The sequence below is a fragment of the Ammodytes marinus genome (genome assembly GCF_949987685.1).
Source record: "Ammodytes marinus genome assembly, chromosome: 3".
Lineage (NCBI taxonomy): Eukaryota > Metazoa > Chordata > Actinopteri > Uranoscopiformes > Ammodytidae > Ammodytes > Ammodytes marinus.
The window spans coordinates 24,809,379-24,827,986 of NC_137232.1; the positions used below are offsets into that span (position 1 = coordinate 24,809,379).

Sequence of the window (18,608 nt, forward strand, 5' to 3'; positions counted from 1 at the left end):
GTCACCTCTACGCCGATGCGCGTTGACGTCACAAAGAAAACATGTAAATAGTTGCCAACTTTTCATTCAACGATTATTTACCCCCTTTTTTACCATTATAAACGCTGTCTGTTAATGTAATACACATAATAATACATTGAATATTACATTTCGAATGTAAATATCAAAAGATCAAGTGTAATGTAAATGTAATTATTATATATTTATTTATTCACAAATGTAACTTTTCTGACAGTATTCCCTTTATTTCCATTTAGGACATGCTTTTTTTCTAAACTGTGCATAAAAACTAATTTAAAAGTAATCTGACAATTTTTTTTCTGAATTGTTATTATCTAGCCTATTTAATTTGATTTCCATAGGCTATATAAGCACTGTTTGTGCATTCCTTTTACATAACTTGTATGTAAAATGAAAAGAATCTACAGTTCATAGAATAAATAAGGGAAAAAAACTTGGTATGTAGCCTATTTCAACCACACTGAACTGTAACTCACTATTGTTGTCCTGACGGATGGATGGTGTATAGATACTTTATTTTAAGGGAAATAGTGTTGTTACAGTAGCAAAAACTAACATATTCAAAAATTTAATTCGCAATATAGCTTATTGTTTTAAATACACTGGCCTTCACTATAACTAACATCTGCAAACAAATAAGCAGGACAACACAGTAGCAGATTTTTCTTATTTTATTATATCGCAAACAATAATGACATCCAGGTATATTGTTAACAGTTTTGCTTAGTGTAGAGTGAGACCATAGTGGCGAAAAAACATCATGAGCTCTCCTGTAGGAGCTTGTTGTGCAGTCTGAAGCCCTCTGATGTGGTTCACAGGCAGGTTTCAGAGAACACGTGGACATGAAGCCGGAGGAAACAACCCACAGAAAGTCAAAAAACTTGTCTGTCAGTTTTTTTTAACACATCGGACTAGAGCAGCACAGGGATTGCTTGGGACCTGCGAATGGCAAAAGGGGACTTTTACTTCAACAGGGCACTTGCATACAACACTAGCAACTGTGTTGTAGCCAATTCTTACAAAAGAAACAGAACACACATCGTCCTGACCTTTGATCAACCACCTTCCTTGATTAAAAACCAAAGAAGGGAAGAGGTTTTTAGTTTACATTTTTATGGTCTGGCATGTCATAGCGTGATCCTGAGGAGACATCCTTTTCAAACCTTTGGTCAGAAAGAGTTGGACCAACAAAAGGAGGCTGATTTATCAAGCTAAACCAGATTGTACTGACAAATGTCTAAATTTTTTGGCTTCAGCTAGAACATTGAAGACGTTGGCATCTTCATTAGCCATGCCAAATTGCATTACATTAGCTGATTCTCCACCCATTCTTTTCCTCAGACATTAGGACAGAGAAAACAGCTTTAGAAAAAAAGAAAACAAAATAAGGGGGCACACACCAGAGGAAAGAATATCTTCCCTGAAAGAGAGGGGTTACTCCTCTGGGACATCTTGGTCTGCCACAATCCCGTTGCTTTAACAGAGGAAGTAAAGCTCCTTGAAATAGCATCATACACACAACAAAACCAGCCTTTCTACAACCAGTGAGCAGAGCTGTCTGAACTCTCCATGACACAAATATGAACGGAATAGTCTTAATGTTTGGAAATGCTCATTTATTAACTTTGCCGGAGTTAGCAAATAAGATTGACCCACTTTCATGTTTTTACAATTAATATGTAGCTGGAGCAAACAACCAATTCAATCTGGTGCTGGTAGTTGGACTTTGGTACCATTGGTAGGTTAGCCATTTCCCCCGGTGTACAGGTAAAACATCATTTAAAGTACAAATGAGTAGTATTGATATTTGTTCTCAGCAAGAAAGCCAATAAGCACATATTCTCCAAAATGTTGACCTACTAAGTTCACAGAGCCAGTTTCTCACCTCATTCTTCAAACCATTTGGTCTCTGATAAAGGCTCCAGTGTTTAAGCTTTTAAAAGGTGCATTGTTCCGACAGCTCTGCCTCTGGTGCAGCTTTTACATGCAGCAGGGCTACATCAACAGGTCACATCAGGCTCACTGGAGCCCATCACTAGCAGGAGATTGAGCAGCAGATCACCACATCCAGTACACACAGGAACAGGAAAGATGTGGCAAAAGAAGTGAAGATTAGCAGACCGGTTAAGCATTGGAAATTCTTTATTAGCCAAGAACTGCATTGGAATGAAAAGGCTAACCAGAAATTATATGTTTATGCATTTATCAACAGCATTTAATTTTAATGTCCTCTTTGGTCATCATTAAAATGACCAAATATTTAGTGAAAACAGGGATGTGCAAGATTAATGAATCACCTTGTCAACTACAGTTAGAAGCAAGATGTTTCATTTATTTTTTTTGTCCTCCAAGGGGAGTGGAATGGTTGTTTCTACAGCATGGACTGGTTAACACTTATTTTCCAGTCTTTCCTGCTTTACAGTCACAGCTCCACAAAGCTGTATAATAGAGGAAAGCCACTCAACAAGACTTTTGCATACGTGTGAGGTCTGTCTGTAGAGATCCTCACCGCATCTGACCCAGGAGCTGCCACCACGTTTTTTTGTCTTATTCCAACAACCACAGCCATCCAAGCATCAGAACCTCTACAGACGAATCAGATCACTTAACATGTCTGCTGCTAGCATTTCCTCACTAATCCTAAATTCCCATCTGGTTCATTTTTCAGTGCGAGAATACAAAATTGCCAAATCTCTTAATAACAAGTTAAATTTACATTTTCATATTTTCACAGAAAACTGATTTTATTTATTTTTATTCAAAACCATTTTCATTAAGCAGAACAAATAGTTCCCCCCTCAGAAATCTTTGCACATCCCAGATATCAAACCCAGGGGGCTCACTTTAGACTACTCATGCCTTTTTGTTATTCACTTTTGCACGTTTAATTCACACAAGGCTCATCTCGTGTTTGTGGACTACAGAGGTGCCGTGGGACAACTGAGCATCTTCTGCCTTTTACATAATTCCTATGGTACACCAAACCCTGCCAAGAATGGTCAGGGGGCTAGAAGTGGACAGAGGCTTCAGTTCAACAAAAGTCTTGACATGCAAGGTCACAGGAGACCCACACAGCCAAAGTCTTTATCAAATGCTTAACAGGTGTCATCCGTCAGCTCTGCGACCCACAGCGCTCACCGACGGCGAAAGACAAAAAAATATTAAAATTAAAAACTTGCACTTTACCATTCTGGGCTTCATGTGAAAAAAACATCACTGTTATTCACAAAGCCACTTTTAAACATTTCCACCTTCAATTCTTCTCTGCAGATTAATTCAATTGGATAATTTCTCTAAAGCCTAGCAGTGGTTCATGTGTCACCATGACCAGAGTACAAAGCTGTTTTTAAGTCCCCGAAGTCCAAAGACAACAGTTTGAAACATTCGTATATACAGCCATTAAAATATTACCTAGATCCACATAAAGAGAAATGGTATGCACACTTGAGAAGTGATGTTATAAAGCTACAGATTATTTCAATGACAAAGCCCCACAGACAATCGTATCTTATCGCATCATATATGCCTTTTCCTGCCTTATCTCTCGAAAGTTTCACCAAGCTAGGCACCAACAGACTACAACAGTGAAGGAGAGAAATAACAGAAAAAAAGGTCCTAAATAAAAAAATAGACAAAAATAAATCTTACACAAAGACACTGTAATTTCTTAAATTATCGGTTTTTAGTGCCCTACATTTCACACCCAGTCAAAAACATCTGCCTTCGGTTGGTCGGTAAGGCTGCGTGACAGACGGCCAGCCCTGTGGTAAACCTATGGTACTTCTAGACGTTATGTAAATTTACAGTATACAATTTTGGATTACCATGCAAGAATACTTTTTTTGTGTAACATTTAATAGCTCGATCTACATCCAGGAATAATTTACATAGAAGGACGATAGTTATTGGACCAGAGAGAGCGACGGGTAAATAACCATGGTGGTAAGTGCAGCCGGAGGAGGAGATGACGATGACGATGTGCGGTTGAGGTTTAGGTTAGGTGAGGGAGTGGGGATAGGAGGGGAGGTGGGGTGGGGTGGCAGGGAGGGAGGTTGGGGTGAAGGGGAGCGCCTGGTAAATCGGGGTGGTGGTCCAATCCTCCAAGGTCCAAATCAGCGACACTCCCACACTTTTACTGTTTGATCTACACTCCCAGTGACCACGTAGGGAGCCGCCTTGTGGAAATCTGTGGAGGAAACAAGAAGATCATCAGAACAAAGCAAAGGAGAAGCCCTGCTTACCATGAGAGGTACTGAAGAATTACATTGTTTCCAAGTAATCTGAAAAATATCCTGGCTCTAGACGTCTGACTCACTGCTCATTTCTCAAAAAAAATTATGTAATTGACAGCGCTAATTGGAAATAGTTGATCAATCAGAGCTTTGTAGGTGAGAAAAAGAGTAAGAATGTGGACATCATCTCTATGTGCCGGAAAAATAGTGTAGTTTAATGAAAATTACAGAAAATAGAAACAAGTGTGGATTAAATCGCTGCAACTATTAAAAGTTGGTTGGCCAACACACTGCCAATGTAATTGCAGCATTCTTGGCCCCTGAACATGACGTGAAAATAATGACAAAATAATCCCCCACCCGAAAAAAGATGGCAGGCCACAGATTACTGATAATGAAGATGAAATGGAAATAGAGTCTAATTATCTATTTGAGAAGCAGAATGCAAACACATTGGTGGGAAAGCACTAAGTATTTTGTGTCAAAAGGACACATTTTTTGAATGGAAATCCAGACCTGCCGCTGGCAAATTAAATTTGCTGCGCCTGTTGGACACTCTCCATTCAAGCTCATTAAATATGTCAAGAAATCCTGAGCTACCAATCAAATCGTTATTTCTGATATGGGCAGGCCAGAGCCCTATGTATGGTGCTCTGGAGCGGACGTAACCAGATGACGACAGTGCTGTGCATGCGCCGTCAAAGCCGTGATAGTGAACGACCAACAGAGATGGATGCGGATATGTTGTTTGAGTTTGAGACGGCTTCGGCCTCGACACTTGACGATTTGGAAGACAGCACTCAAATCTTTCATTAGCAAGAAAGAGGAATGTTCTGTTTTGCCGACCGACCACGGCAAAAGTTTAATTTAACAGTTAACCCACTGTTCGCTAAACGAATGGGGCTTAAACGTAACCTTGTTCATTGCTCTGATTGGTTGTAGTGCTATCCAATTGCGTGCAGTGGTATTTGAAATGCACGCATAGGTGCCACCCCTTGAGTTGGGAAGGTCTATTGTTCTAGATATGGGTCTGGATTTCCAGACTACAATATTTTTAGAAAAGAAGGAAAATATATTTTTTCCCTCTGCCATTGATGACAAACAAAGGTGCTATGTCTTTTCCACACCGCGCAATAATTCATCACATCAATAGCTCACAGCGATATTCTCTTTGGTTGAAGCAGGATTTGAGAGGACTGGGTTTCAAACAGCTTGCCAAGGAAAAGTTGGCTGAAGAGCTCCTCAAGAGAGTTGTTCCCGAGCCTTGATCTGCTGAAAAGCTGCAGATACAAGGAGGGGGGAGGCGGGAAAATCCTCAAGCGCTCGTTTACCTCTTAAACCCCCAGCTGCCAGCAGCCCTCAGGATGCTCGGCACACTGCCGGTGGAGAAACCAGGCTTCTTTACAATTATTCAACCTTTAGCTAAAGCAGATTTTTGTGAAACCAGCTCCAAAGTCCAGTGAGACGGGAATAAAGAGGTTCCTGCAGCACCTCGGGAGACCAACTGGTCAAACAACAAGAAGAATTAGGGCAGGGGGGGATGAGGAGGGCTGCTTACCCAGAGAGGTAACAAAGTGTTCGTGGGCAAACAGGGTTTTCATGCAGCGCTTGTTCTTGTAGTCCCAGATCCTTAAAGTCTTGTCATCCGCACAGCTCACAATAAACTTGCCCCCAGGGTGGAAGAGGATGCCACGCACCCAGTTGTCATGGCCAACCTGTTTGACAAACAGACACCAGTTGCAAACCAATTAATCTTACTCATGAAGCCAAATGTGTTCATCCAAATATACATTTAATTACTTTAAGTGTTTCAGCCTATGTTGGTCCTTACCAATGTCATAAGGCACATCCCAATGCTTACATCCCACATCTTGATGGTTTTGTCTCTGGAGCCAGACAGCAGGAAGGGCCCTGGTTTACCACTCTTCTTGCTCTGCTTAGGCACAACAAAGGAACATTTAACAGAATTAAAAACTAATACAACGTTTGCAATTAATCATTTGTTTTGAAACTTAGGCCTCAAAATAGCCACCCTAAAGCATTGAAGTTGAATTAAATAAAAAAATAAAATTACAGAAACAAACCAAAAACATTCAATCAATTTTTTTAAGGAACTATTCAGTGGCCTTGCATTAACTCTGGACTCACAAGAAAATTACATTAAAATAAAGCATATACAGTAGGAAATCCACTCTTCATTATTCCCTATGAGGAGAAAGAGATAATCTGAGATTAATTCATAAACAGCTACATTTACCACAATAACATGATGGTAATGATGTTACCAAAGTTTAAAAAGCTGTGTCAGGCAGGCACGCTGCAATAACGGTCATTACCGGCACCAATAATTTTACCTACATCAGTGGAGACTGTGTTCAAAAAGGCTAGCAGGTGTATCAAAGCAATTTTTTTAGAGAAACAGTGAAGCGGCATGTCACTGCTCTGGGGCCTGTTTCAGGTAGCTGGTTTTGAGGCAACCCAGAGTTTGTTCGCTCTGAGTTAGTGGAAACTCTGGGTTTTCCGTTTCAGGTAGCAGGTTCAGCGCAACCGAGAGTCAGTTACTGCGGCAACATACGCCATGGGTCTAACCTGCTCGGGAGGTGGTTAGACCTACCCTGAGTTTGTTTTCACTTTACTCTGCAGCTCCGACTGAAGAAAGAGTGTCACTATCACACGCGTCCCTGTACAGTTTGAAGCAAAATCACTCCATAGAAATCTCCATCGGGATGTTTTTATAATTTCCTGATGATTTTACGTTTGACCGATCATTTATCTGATCAGTAGCCTTGTTCTCAGCCCTCGGTCCGTTCATATAGGCGGCCACCTTACACATCGTGACATGCTCTACATTCAGATTAATAAACCTATTTGTATTGTATGTTTTTTAACGTCTGTGCCACTGAACAGATTTATGTCAGGTGGATTCATGTAACGCTGCGGCTGCACGCGATCGTTACTTGTGCGATCCTAAAGTCACAGACCAGCCTCGTTAAATAGCCTAATATGAATATAACAATGATATAATCATTTAAACTGTGATCACTTGAGGAAAATGGATCTGGTAATAAATCAATCAGGCTCTTCAATGGAAACTGTCACCTAATGTGTCTGATGTTAATGTCTTTCACTCCCCATTTAAAAGAAGCGACAGTCTGTTCTGTTTACTGCACAGTAGGCTATTAGGCTATAGCTTGCCAACATATTATACAGTGAATATAAAACACTGTCAGAAATGCTGTGCCGCGCCAGCTTTATTACTTTACAGCTGATATGAGTAACTTTTTAAAATAGACAATGGCTTCTCATACGGAAGCGAAATGATTATCTTGACAAAAAATGTTTGCTCTGTTTTTTTTTCTGAATTGCCGAGGAGATTAGATCAGAGTTATGAGACAATATCCCGTTAATTCTTCTCCATAGGCTACCATAAGCTCATTCGTTAATATTTCTAACTCAGTGGGAGGAGCGGAGATTTCTTTTTTTCTTTTTTGAGAAGTGGAGAAGTGGGAGGATCAAGCATTTGTTTCTTCTGTTTCCATGGTGAATCATGTTATCAGCGATCCATTGACGATGGCTTTTACGCACATGCTCCACCCAGAGTGAACACGCTCAGAGTTGATAAACCCAACGCTGATCCACTGTTCTGAAACCGAAAACCCAGAGTTACTCATCAATCCTGCGCTCTGAGTTTACCAACTCAGAGCGCAGGATTAAACTCAGAGTATGTAAAACCAGGTACCTGAAACAGGCCCCTGGTCTGTTAAGATGTTTTGGTGTTAAAGATCCAAGCAAAACAAATAATTCAACGAAACTGTTGTCTTTAAGGAAAACGTCACATTCAGGATTCTGCTTGAAGAGTCCTAAAAAAAAGAGTTTGATTTATTCATTTGTATGATAATAATTTTGCGAATTAAAATAATTCATATTTCAATTCATGTATTCATATTTTACTTTTTATATTTAAATTTGTTTTAATGATTTTTACGTTTTTTTTTTTTTTTACTATTTTGAGAGCTCCCAGTTAAGAAACATAACAAGATTCAGCTTCTGTGAAAGTGGAACACGTTTTTATCCCCACTCACCGGTTAGACTGGGACAAGCGCTGCGAGGGCAAATATTGTTTTAATCTGACAAGGCTAAGATTGGACACACTAGAGATCACAAGGCACAAGGAGGGAGTCTGGGCTGACTGTAGGCTAAACTGATATTTCTTCTGTGTATGCACAGACACGCAGTTCATTTCAGGCTTGTCTGTTCACGTGGCTGTGAGCCTGAGCTGTGACGTACGAGACCCATTGACATTGGCAACCCAAGTATAGAACGACAAGAGTCATCTGATAGTGTCAGAAATAAATCATCAAGTCAAATGAATATTAAATTAGGTAGGCCAGTCTTTGATTGTCTTATTCGGGCCAGAAAATGTTTCTACTTTTTCAGTTAACCTACCACTCTTATCGCTGCTCGACTTTCATGAATAATCACAATGGGCACCACCTGAGCACCAGAATTTCTCACATTGAACTTTGTGGTCTAAATCTCCAGTATGTCGATCCATCCTTGCTTATAGTTCAGCCTATATTATTGAGTGTAAAGTTGGTGGTCGGTCCTTTACCTCAGAGCCTGTGGCTTCGAGCATGGTGGGGTGGGCGCTCTCTGGAGCCCAGGAGATGCATTCCACCACATGCTCATGCTCTCGCAGCTCAGCCTTGCACTCTTTGGAGGCCACGACCCACACACGCACCGTTTGGTCGTTGGAGCAGCTGGCAATCAGTGTGCCGTCCTGGTTGGGCCTAACCATACGGACCCATTCCCTGTGGCCTGTGAAGGTCTTTACACAGTAGCTAATGCACAGAAAAACAGTCAAGGAATTATCATCATTGTCAGTGTGGATGTGATCAAACGGTTTATCATGCAAAAAATTTAAATAAATCTTGACATTGTTTTATTGTTTTATTGTCGTTTATGCAGGTTGCGTACCCAGTTGCCACCTCCCACATTTTCATTGTTTTGTCCCTTGAAGCAGAAATGATGTGGTCTCCATTAGGCATAATGGCTACAGATGAAACATTATGGTCATGTCCTGAAAAAGACAAACAAGATCACAGCAAGAGTCAAAAATCAATATAAAGCCATCTGATCAAAATAACACAACATTAGAAGCTAGTGTAAAATGTGATATAGCCATTTCAGATAACAATACATGCTCCCTTAATCTTTCTATCTTTATACAGAGGAATCATATGGATCAAAATTCAGCAAGTTATTTCTTTAACACACATCTTCAACCACCAAGGATGCCCAAAAACTATAGGTTTGGACGTAATTAGCCAATTAAATGACAAGCGAGGCAGTGAATTTGCTGGGGCTTACTTACTCCACGGAGAATAAGAGATGCCTAATTACAAAGATACTGGGCCATATTTAAGCTGCCAAACAGATGTAGACAACTGTTTAGTATACTCTAAATGGCCAGCTTAACAGTGGGTGGTACACATACACATTCCATCTGGCTATAAAAATGGACTGCAGCCACACAGAAAAGTGCTATATGTTGCTAAAGAAGGTAATTAAACTGCTGTCCAAATTGAAACTTTTTTTTTTTGGTCAATAGGAGAAAAGGTTGAGAAGCTGAATTGAAAGTGGCAAAGGTAACGAAAGATGGCGACAAAATGGTGGAGAAAAGAACTAGAAAAAGTTGTTTATCGTCGCATGTGTAATACGGAACAGTTAGTTGCGAGCGGAGCGAATAATGTGGACTACTGTAGGGCTAGACTACTGATGCAAATCTGACAACCCATTAATTGTGTTTAGGAATGATATTATTCATTTATAATTAGCTGCTACGCCTTAAGTCAGCCCAGCCAGGTCAGGATAGTTAAAGTTTCACTTTCATCTCCTTGTCAAACCTGTCTGCTGAGTCAAACAGCTGCTCCACTCAGCTGATCGGCTCCAGCCTCACGGAACTGACAGTGGAGTCAGTCTAAAATCTGTGATTAACCTCATTTTGCACTTTATTTTGTTTCAAAATATTTTAAGTTTTTATTTAAAATAGCCTTTGTGGACACAGGCAATGTTTTTAATTCACTGTGGATTTTTAAAATATAACAACAAAGGTAATAGAAAGCAAACATATAGGCCTATTTGTCTTCGCCTTTTCTTTTGTTGTTGATCCGAAAAGATCTGATCCTTGACTCAAAAACCGTGACACGATCCAAACCGTGAGTTTTGTGATCCATTGTGCCCCTAGTTTGAACACAGCTTGTCTTTTGGAGGAAGTGTGCCAGGAGCTCACTGCCTCATTTTACAACAAAATAGAGTATGAAATTGGTTGGTCACTTGCACAAAATGAAGGATTTAACACTCAAGGATGAATCTGAAATTTTCATTCATTACTGCTTCACAGTCAGACATTAATGGGCACTTGCAGCAGACTTATGAAGAGGGGAACACATAGACAAATGCTGAGGCATCATGTTGTTTGTGCCGATGCTCGCGGGCCTCATCACAATTCAAAGAAGAGGGAAAAATTATTCCTTAAAATCAGGAGCACCTGAGGGAACAAACTGCCATCATTTACTTGGCAATTAAGGTGTAAAAGAAGAGGCTGTATGCCTAACAACTGCTTCTGTGAAGACATGACCAACAGCGTAGAAGATTCTTAGATAAGTATAAAAGGATGTACATTATATGCTCATTACAAAAATTCAAATGACACTTTATATGAAGATCTAAATCCAAGGGATCCTGTAGAGCTAGAGGGTGGATACACTGAAAGACAAGATGGCTAAAGTCCATTTGTCAGTACTAGTTGTGGATATAAGTGTAGGTTGCTGTGAATTGGAGCAAACTGAGGCGCATCAGCAGCATCGAATGTGATAACGAACAGCATCTGCACCACCTGAGCCCTGCATGCAGTCACAAACTACATTTATGATGCAATGACATGGAAACCAAAACAAAGCATGTTCACATGTAACAATACAGGATGTAGCAGATGTGATGCAATGCTTATCTTTCAGTTTAAAGTGACCGTCAGATTCTTTTTACCATGCATGGTCCTGATGCACTCAAAGCCTTGGAAATCCCACAGCTTGATAGTCATGTCTGCAGAGCAAGATGCTAGCAGTTTGCCGGTCTGGTCAAAAGAGATGTCCTGCACCGAATCTGTGTGGCCCTTCAGTGTGCGTTCAAAGTCTCCTGTCTCGTAGTCCCACACCTGCAGAAGAGAACATACTCATAAATTCGTTTTTTTAGAAACATACATTAAAGAAAACATACATATCACTCTGAGAAAGACACATATGATGTTCATCTCAAGACCCCAGCAAAGAGCCCAAATGGCTGAGAAGAGGAAACCAATCAGTCCAGAGATAACACATTACAGTCCTATCAATATGATGATCTGATAGTAGAATAATAAAAAACCACCATACTGCAATGATATTTTTCATAAGAGCTCACATAAGAATGAGTTTGCAGACACAACTCACACTTTGTAGATTTAATTACAGAATCTGTGATGCATTGCCGTTGCTAATGGCATGTGTCACGATACCGATTATAGTTAAATTAAAGCGTGATGAAAAGTGACAGTTTATTGTGTATAAGTATGTTACTGCCAGTTGGAGTGCAGACAGAATATGGAGTGAGCAAGGGTAAGCCTGATTTTCTAGCCTGAGAAAGCTGTTACGTCCCTGGCTTTCAAGCAGACAGACGGTTTGTCACGGAGGGATAAACCCTCCTTGCTCGACTCTTTGGGTGGGGGATTTGGGACAGACGGTGACAGGAGACCCTCCTCCCCCTCCCCCTAGTCCTTCTGCCTCCGCCCACCCAAAGGGAGATACAGACAGTACAGATGGCTGTAAGGTACAAGGTGCAGAGGGGGGTTTATCCTACCCTGTTAATGTGTTTGACTTTAACCTGTAACTCAATGTGTGTCACCAGTGATTCCTACTTGGGCATTAGCAAAGGAACTGCAAAGAAAAAAACTTGTTTGTCCTGTTCCATAACGATAAATAGTTCATTCTTTCAGGGAAAATGCCTTGGATCTTCATCATTCAAAAACAAACAATAATAAAAAGACTTCCTTTGACATTTATTAAAAGGAGAAGTAAGTGATATAGTCGTTTTAGCTAACTTCCTGCCAGGGACTGCAGTTAGCAGTACGCCCAGGACCTGCTGATTTACATGCTGTAAAAGGTTTGAGCTGAACTCAAGCTAATATCTTGGCATGCAAAGGGTTAGGGTTAGAGGAGAAGAGAGAGGACGAGTACAAAAAGAAAGAGTGAAAAAGGGAAATAGTTTGAATATAGAAAACAAAACCATGTGACATTAAACACTCTACATGACTGATAATAGAAATATGACAAACTAACCTTAATTAGGCTAACATGAACACAATGTGAGGCTGAATTACTGAAATTAAATGGCTGTTTAGTCTGATTGTGCTAGACAGCCTTTCTTGCATCTAGTGGAAATGGGAGGAGGCTCAAAGTCACTGACAGCGTAAAGAGCAAAACAAGATCTCCTCAGTTAAAAATTTAACAGAGCTGTGTAGAAGGAGGGAAGTAGGACACGGGGGGGGGGGGGGGGGGGAAGGCAACATAGAGAAGAGGCAGCCAGGAAAAGAGGTGCAAAAAGTAGGGCTGATCTTTAGATTTGGGGCCCAAGGGCTGCTTCCTCCTGAGGGACGGATGACTCTAATGGTGGCTAGTCTCATGCTGGGGCAGCTGATGCTTTAAGTGGAAGATAAACGAGGCAAGATGCTGGAAGGCGGGGTTGCAATGGGAGGGGTGGGGTTGGGTTGAAGAAAGGGAAGAAGATGCCAAAACGGAGAGAGGAATTCCTGCTGTGTGGGTGTAGCTGGGGAGATGTACATGTGTCTCTCATTGTCTCATGAATAAAATATGCAGAACAAACAGATCAAATGAGTATTGGCATTGTGCAGTGAGGCAAGGGAGAGCTGTTGCTGCAAAAAATGCTTAAGAGTAGATGGAGGTATAGTAGATGGAAAGGAGGAGAAAGGGAGCAGCATTCAACAGAGTGAGCTAAAGCCGTGTGTGGTAGAGCTGCCACCAAGCTGGCAATAAATTAAAAAAGACCACACCGGCGATTTAGAAGCTAAATCCTATTATTGTTAAGTGGGGAGGATGTGTGAAAACAAACAAAGAAAATGGACGCTGCAGTCTATGAAGCCAGTTGATGTTTTCTTATCACCTTGAATTCACCCTTTGTGTATTCATTTGCCAATGTCCCGAGATGAACAGAGGAAGCTCGAAAGTCAGACAACAGAGAATTCTTAATGACGTCTTTTGAGTTTAAAACCATACTGTTCATGGAATACCAGAGCAAAAATGCTTCATTCCAAACATCGTCAATGAAAACATTATCGTACTCAAATATTACCCATACAGAGCCACAGCTATGTTAGCTATGTAAGCAGTGTAGCAGTAAGGTGTCACACACTAAATAATAGTTTGTGGAATTTATTCTTGTGCTAACAGTCAGTTCAGGTTTGCCTTTTCGCAGCCAATATTAACAGTAAAGATACACTGTATAACACCATGTCTTGTTTGACCACTGTTCATGCACAGTTCAATAAATAGTCAGGTATAAATGATTAAGTTTTAAGCAAACATGTGGGCTGACAAGACTGTATTTATAGTTCAGTTGCTACTATAGATATAGCAACTGGATATTCAGCACAGCTGAGTTTTGTTTACATACTTTGAAAGAAACAGCAGAGCTAAAACTAAATATTTCTATATTCTGCTGAGATGAATGAATGAGAGGGCGGTGGTGGTCTGTTCCAAGGGAAATATTCACTTGTCAGTTTTAGCAGGTAGACGCAGACAAACTGAAATATAAGCATTGCAATCACTGTTTTGAAAACTCATCGAAGCATCAACCAACAGGTACTCAGACCAATCTATGAGATGTTTGAGAGACTTACCATCAATAGATCTATATTCTAACGTACATAAAGTACATACATGGTTATGTTGAAAACATCAATAGATGCACATAACAGAGCAGGGTTATCTGATCTTGTTCACAAACCTGCAGGTCTATAGAGACTTTTGCAATGATTCCCCGTTTTGTACACATTCAGCCTAGCCTGGCACCGCCCGCCTACATACTTCCGCTCAATTTTCATTTCCCTTCAGTAGTCAGTCTGGGCCTGCAGTATATTCTTAGGTTTTCTCCGGCCAGATTTTTGACGGTCCAATCAGCGAACAGAGGGAGTGGCTGAGAAGCCGGCGCATGACATACGTCGGGTGTCTGTTGAAGTTTAAAACTATTGGATCTGCCCAGTGCCACTCTGGATCAGCCAACCAATCGCATAATGTTTGGTCGTTACGTACGTCATGAGCCGGCTTCTGGCGGTGTGTTCCAGTTGTACTGGGAACTCGGAAATTTCCGACTTCACTACATATTGTAGTCTATGGATCTACCGGTACCTGGCAACGGTAACTTGCTAGAGCCTAATGTTTAGTTAATTGGATGAGAACGGTTGTAGGCATCCATACTTTCGCGAGCAGATGCACTGGAGCACAGACAGGTCGGAACTCGGAACTACCAAGTCGGAAATCGCCGAGTTCCGAGTATAAAGGAACGCAGCATTCAACTGAAACTGGAGCGCGACTTCGACGTCATCGTTCTCAGCCACTCGCTCTGTTCGCTGATTGGACGGCCGTCAATTTTCCTCAGCTAGATCCCACTAATACACCCGAGCCCCAGACTGACTACTGAAGGGAAAATGAAATTGAAATGTTTGAAAAACCTTTGAAAGACAGTTGAAAACACCTTTTTAAAATGATTAAAAAAAGATAAGTTCCTCAACCATTTAAGGACAAGCTTTGCACCAAATCCATCGTCAGAGCATCATTCCCACCATCCTGCAGCACTGACCTTTATTGTTGCATCCTCAGAAGCCGACACCATGACGCTGAAGACTGGGTGGAAAATGACGCGGGTGACTGGACTGCGGTGGCCACTCAGTGCGTACCTTTCTGGTGGGCGCGGGATCCACTCTTTGGGGTCACGCTTCTGACTTACGGGCCCACCAAGTGTGATCTCCTCCTTGGCTTCATTCAGTTTGGATTCAAGTTCCATCACCTGCACAGAGAGTTCAGGTGAAAGTTAAAAGTGTAAAAGGCATAAAGTCAAGTATATACAGTATCTCACAAAAGTGAGTACACCCCTCACATTTCTTCAAATATTTCATTATATCTTTTCATGGGACAACACTGAAGAAATTACACTTTGATACAATGTATAGTAGTCAGTGTACAGCTTGTATAACAGTGTAAATTTACTTTCACCTTAAAAAAAACTCGACACAGCCATTAATGTCTAAAATGCTGGCAACAAAAGTGAGTACACCCCAAAGTGAAAATGTCCAAATTGGGCCCAAAGTTTTAATATTTGGTGTGGCCACCAGTATTTTTCAGCACTGCCTTTACCCTCTTGGGCATGGAGTTCACAAGAGCTTTACAGGTTTCCACTGGAATCCTCTTCCACTCATTCATGACAAACAATGTTTGGAGGTGTGTTAGGGGTCCTCATGTTGGAATACTGCCCCGCGGCCCAGTTTACAAATGGAGGAGATCATGCTCCGCTTCAGTATGGCACAGTATATGTTGGCATTCAGTGAACTGTAGCTCCCCAGTGCTGGCAGCACTCATTAAGCCCCAGACCATGACACTTCCACCACCATGCTTGACTATAGGCAAGACACACTATGTACTCCTCACCTGGTTGTCGCCCCATACACTTGACACCATCTGAACCAAATAGGTTTATCTTGGTCTCATCAGACCACAGGACATGGTTGCAGTATTCCATGTCCGTAGTCTGCTTGTCTTCAGCAAACGGTTTGTGGGCTTTCTTTTGCATAATTTTTAGAAGAGGCTTCCATCTCGGACGACAGCCATGCAGACCAATTTGATGCAGTGTGCGGCGTATGGTCTGAGCACTGACAGGCTGACCCCCCCACCCCTTCAAGCCCTGCAGCAATGCTGGCAGTATTTATAGGTCTATTTTCCAAAGCCAACCTCTGGGTATGACGCTGAGCACATGTACTCAACCTTTGTAACCTGGGCCGCATGGCAGTATAGCAACATGAAAACGACCCAAAAACACACCTCCAAACAACCACTGCGTTGCCAAAGAAGCTGAGGGTAAAGGTGATGGACTGGCCAAGCATGTCTCCAGACTTAAACCCTATTGAGCATCTTTGGGGCATTCTCAAACGGAAGGTGGAGGAGCACAAGATCTCTAATATCCACCAGCTCCGTGAAGTTGTCATGAATGAGTGGAAGAGGATTCCAGTGGAAACCTGTGAAGGTCTGGTGAACTCCATGCCCAAGAGGGTTATGGCAATGCTGGAAAATAATGGTGGCCACATAAAATATTGACACTTTGGGCCCAATTTGGCCATTTTCACTTTGGGGTGTACTCACTTTTGTTGCCAGCAGTTTAGACATTAATGTGTCGAGTTATTTTGAGGGGACAGTAAATTTACACTGTTATACAAGCTGTCCACTGACTACTTTACATTGTATCAAAGTGTCATTTCTTCAGTGTTGTCCCATGAAAAGATATGACATTTTTGAAGAAATGTGAGGGGTGTACTCACTTTTGTGAGATACTGTACAAATATGCACATGTATAATTAAACCAGGAGGGAAAATGCTGATTAATAAAACTTATCTTTTAACTTTGTGGAGGTATTTTGTATTAGCAGTTTGATTTAGGTTTTCTATCCCTTCCTATGTACTTTCAGTGTTAACAGTTTATTCAGCAGTTATGTCACAAACCATTCACAAGACCAGAAAAAAAACACAAACCTTCTTTTGTAATCTGATGACTGAGGTCCATTTCTTTTCCAAAAGGCCAGCGTACTTCTTATCCAATTCTTCATTCTTTGGAGAAAGAGGGGGGCAGAAAAAAAATATCAAGCAAAATAGCAAAAGAAGCTAATCAAAGTCGTGGGCTCAGCATAATCGGTGAGTCTTGGGGGAGTGTGGGGGACCAGCTGGGGCAGCATGCTGGCCTTTGGTTATAGCAAGAATGAACAGAATTATTTACACCCCCCCATACTGTCCGACACTGACTGCCAGACACCACCACCAACATACCACACACACACACCTTCTCACACCAGCTAATCTCCTGCAGACAAGAAAGGCTTAGGCGTCTTACAGCCACACACCCAGTACTAGAGGCAGCGCTGGAAGTTAACTTGTGGCAGTCCTGGCAGACAGAAGGCCGATCCCACCTGCAAGCTAATACCACGAGCTGGCCACTACCGTTTACATAACAGACATGGCACAAACAGTCTCTTTCTAGCTGCCAAATAAGGAGCAAAACAATGCAGTGGCATTTTTTTCTCTATCACTACACAAAAACACACTAATGGAAATATCAGAAAGGGATGATGAATGCCATCAACACATCCAACCAATATTCTGAAATCTACTGATAGTGAATTTAATGTCAAATAAGCAAATTTGAAAAGCTGAAAGTCTCTTTTTTGGGGATTTTAAAATACAACAAGATATTAAAATGAGCTACTATTCATGAATGTTTCAACTCTGGGTTGTTATTGTTCAAAAATACTATAATGACTTGATAATAACATTATAAAATTGATGACACTGTGTGTATATAACAATGCCTTGAGGCAGTTACTAACGGGCATCAAAAACACACACTGACAGAAACTAGTGAGTGTCAGGGGCACTTTACACTGTGAAAACGTGACAGTTTTCCAGTTTTTGGTTTAAAAAAAAACCCCATTCAGACACAATTTATCTGACATCTTCACCCGTACACAAGTTTTCAGAGGAAACGGGCCGAAATCGCTGTAGCAGCAGTGCCAAGCCAATAGTCAGCGGTGACACAGCCTAGTAGATAGCTCTTCCGGTACAATTTGATGCATAAAACCTTACTGTAACCGAAAATTAATGCCACTAACGTTCATAAAGCGGTTGGTGTAAGCTTGGGGTTACAAATATTGTAAAAGACAAGCTTTCTGTCCTCTTATTTCACCGCATTGAACTCGTAAAAACAGAAGACTTGCTGATAGTGAAGGGGCTTCGTGAGCACCTGTTAGGCGTACTTCAAAATAAAAGTCAACTCACGTGTGTCCAGTGAAATGCTATTAATGTTTAGCCAGTGAAATGCTTTTACTTTGAAGCCGTAGCCTTAATGCTCCTTTTGTTGAACAGTAGCCGCTAGCTTAACCGCTGCACGCTGATAGTGTTTTTAATGTAGAGAGAGAGCCGTGTCCCTGGCATATAGAAGTGACACACGTTTATCTAGCTAGAAAAACAGGCAGAGCACAAATCT

At 41.2% G+C, this 18,608-nt stretch overlaps 1 protein-coding gene across 1 annotated transcript in view; it reads right to left on the minus strand.

The window, feature by feature from the left end:
* Positions 1–4,017: 4,017 nt before the first annotated feature.
* The window catches only part of LOC307248771 (lissencephaly-1 homolog), a 39,293-nt gene continuing 24,702 nt past the window's right edge, over positions 4,018–18,608 (minus strand). Inside the window, exons 4-11 of the mRNA XM_080025270.1 lie at positions 17,105–17,179; positions 15,165–15,371; positions 11,301–11,469; positions 9,231–9,333; positions 8,866–9,094; positions 6,085–6,186; positions 5,812–5,968; positions 4,018–4,207 (exon numbers count right to left, since the gene is read on the minus strand). Coding sequence (XP_079881396.1) covers positions 4,134–4,207; positions 5,812–5,968; positions 6,085–6,186; positions 8,866–9,094; positions 9,231–9,333; positions 11,301–11,469; positions 15,165–15,371; positions 17,105–17,179 — 1,116 coding nt within the window. The 3' untranslated portion in view covers positions 4,018–4,133. The remainder of the gene's footprint in view (positions 4,208–5,811; positions 5,969–6,084; positions 6,187–8,865; positions 9,095–9,230; positions 9,334–11,300; positions 11,470–15,164; positions 15,372–17,104; positions 17,180–18,608) is intronic.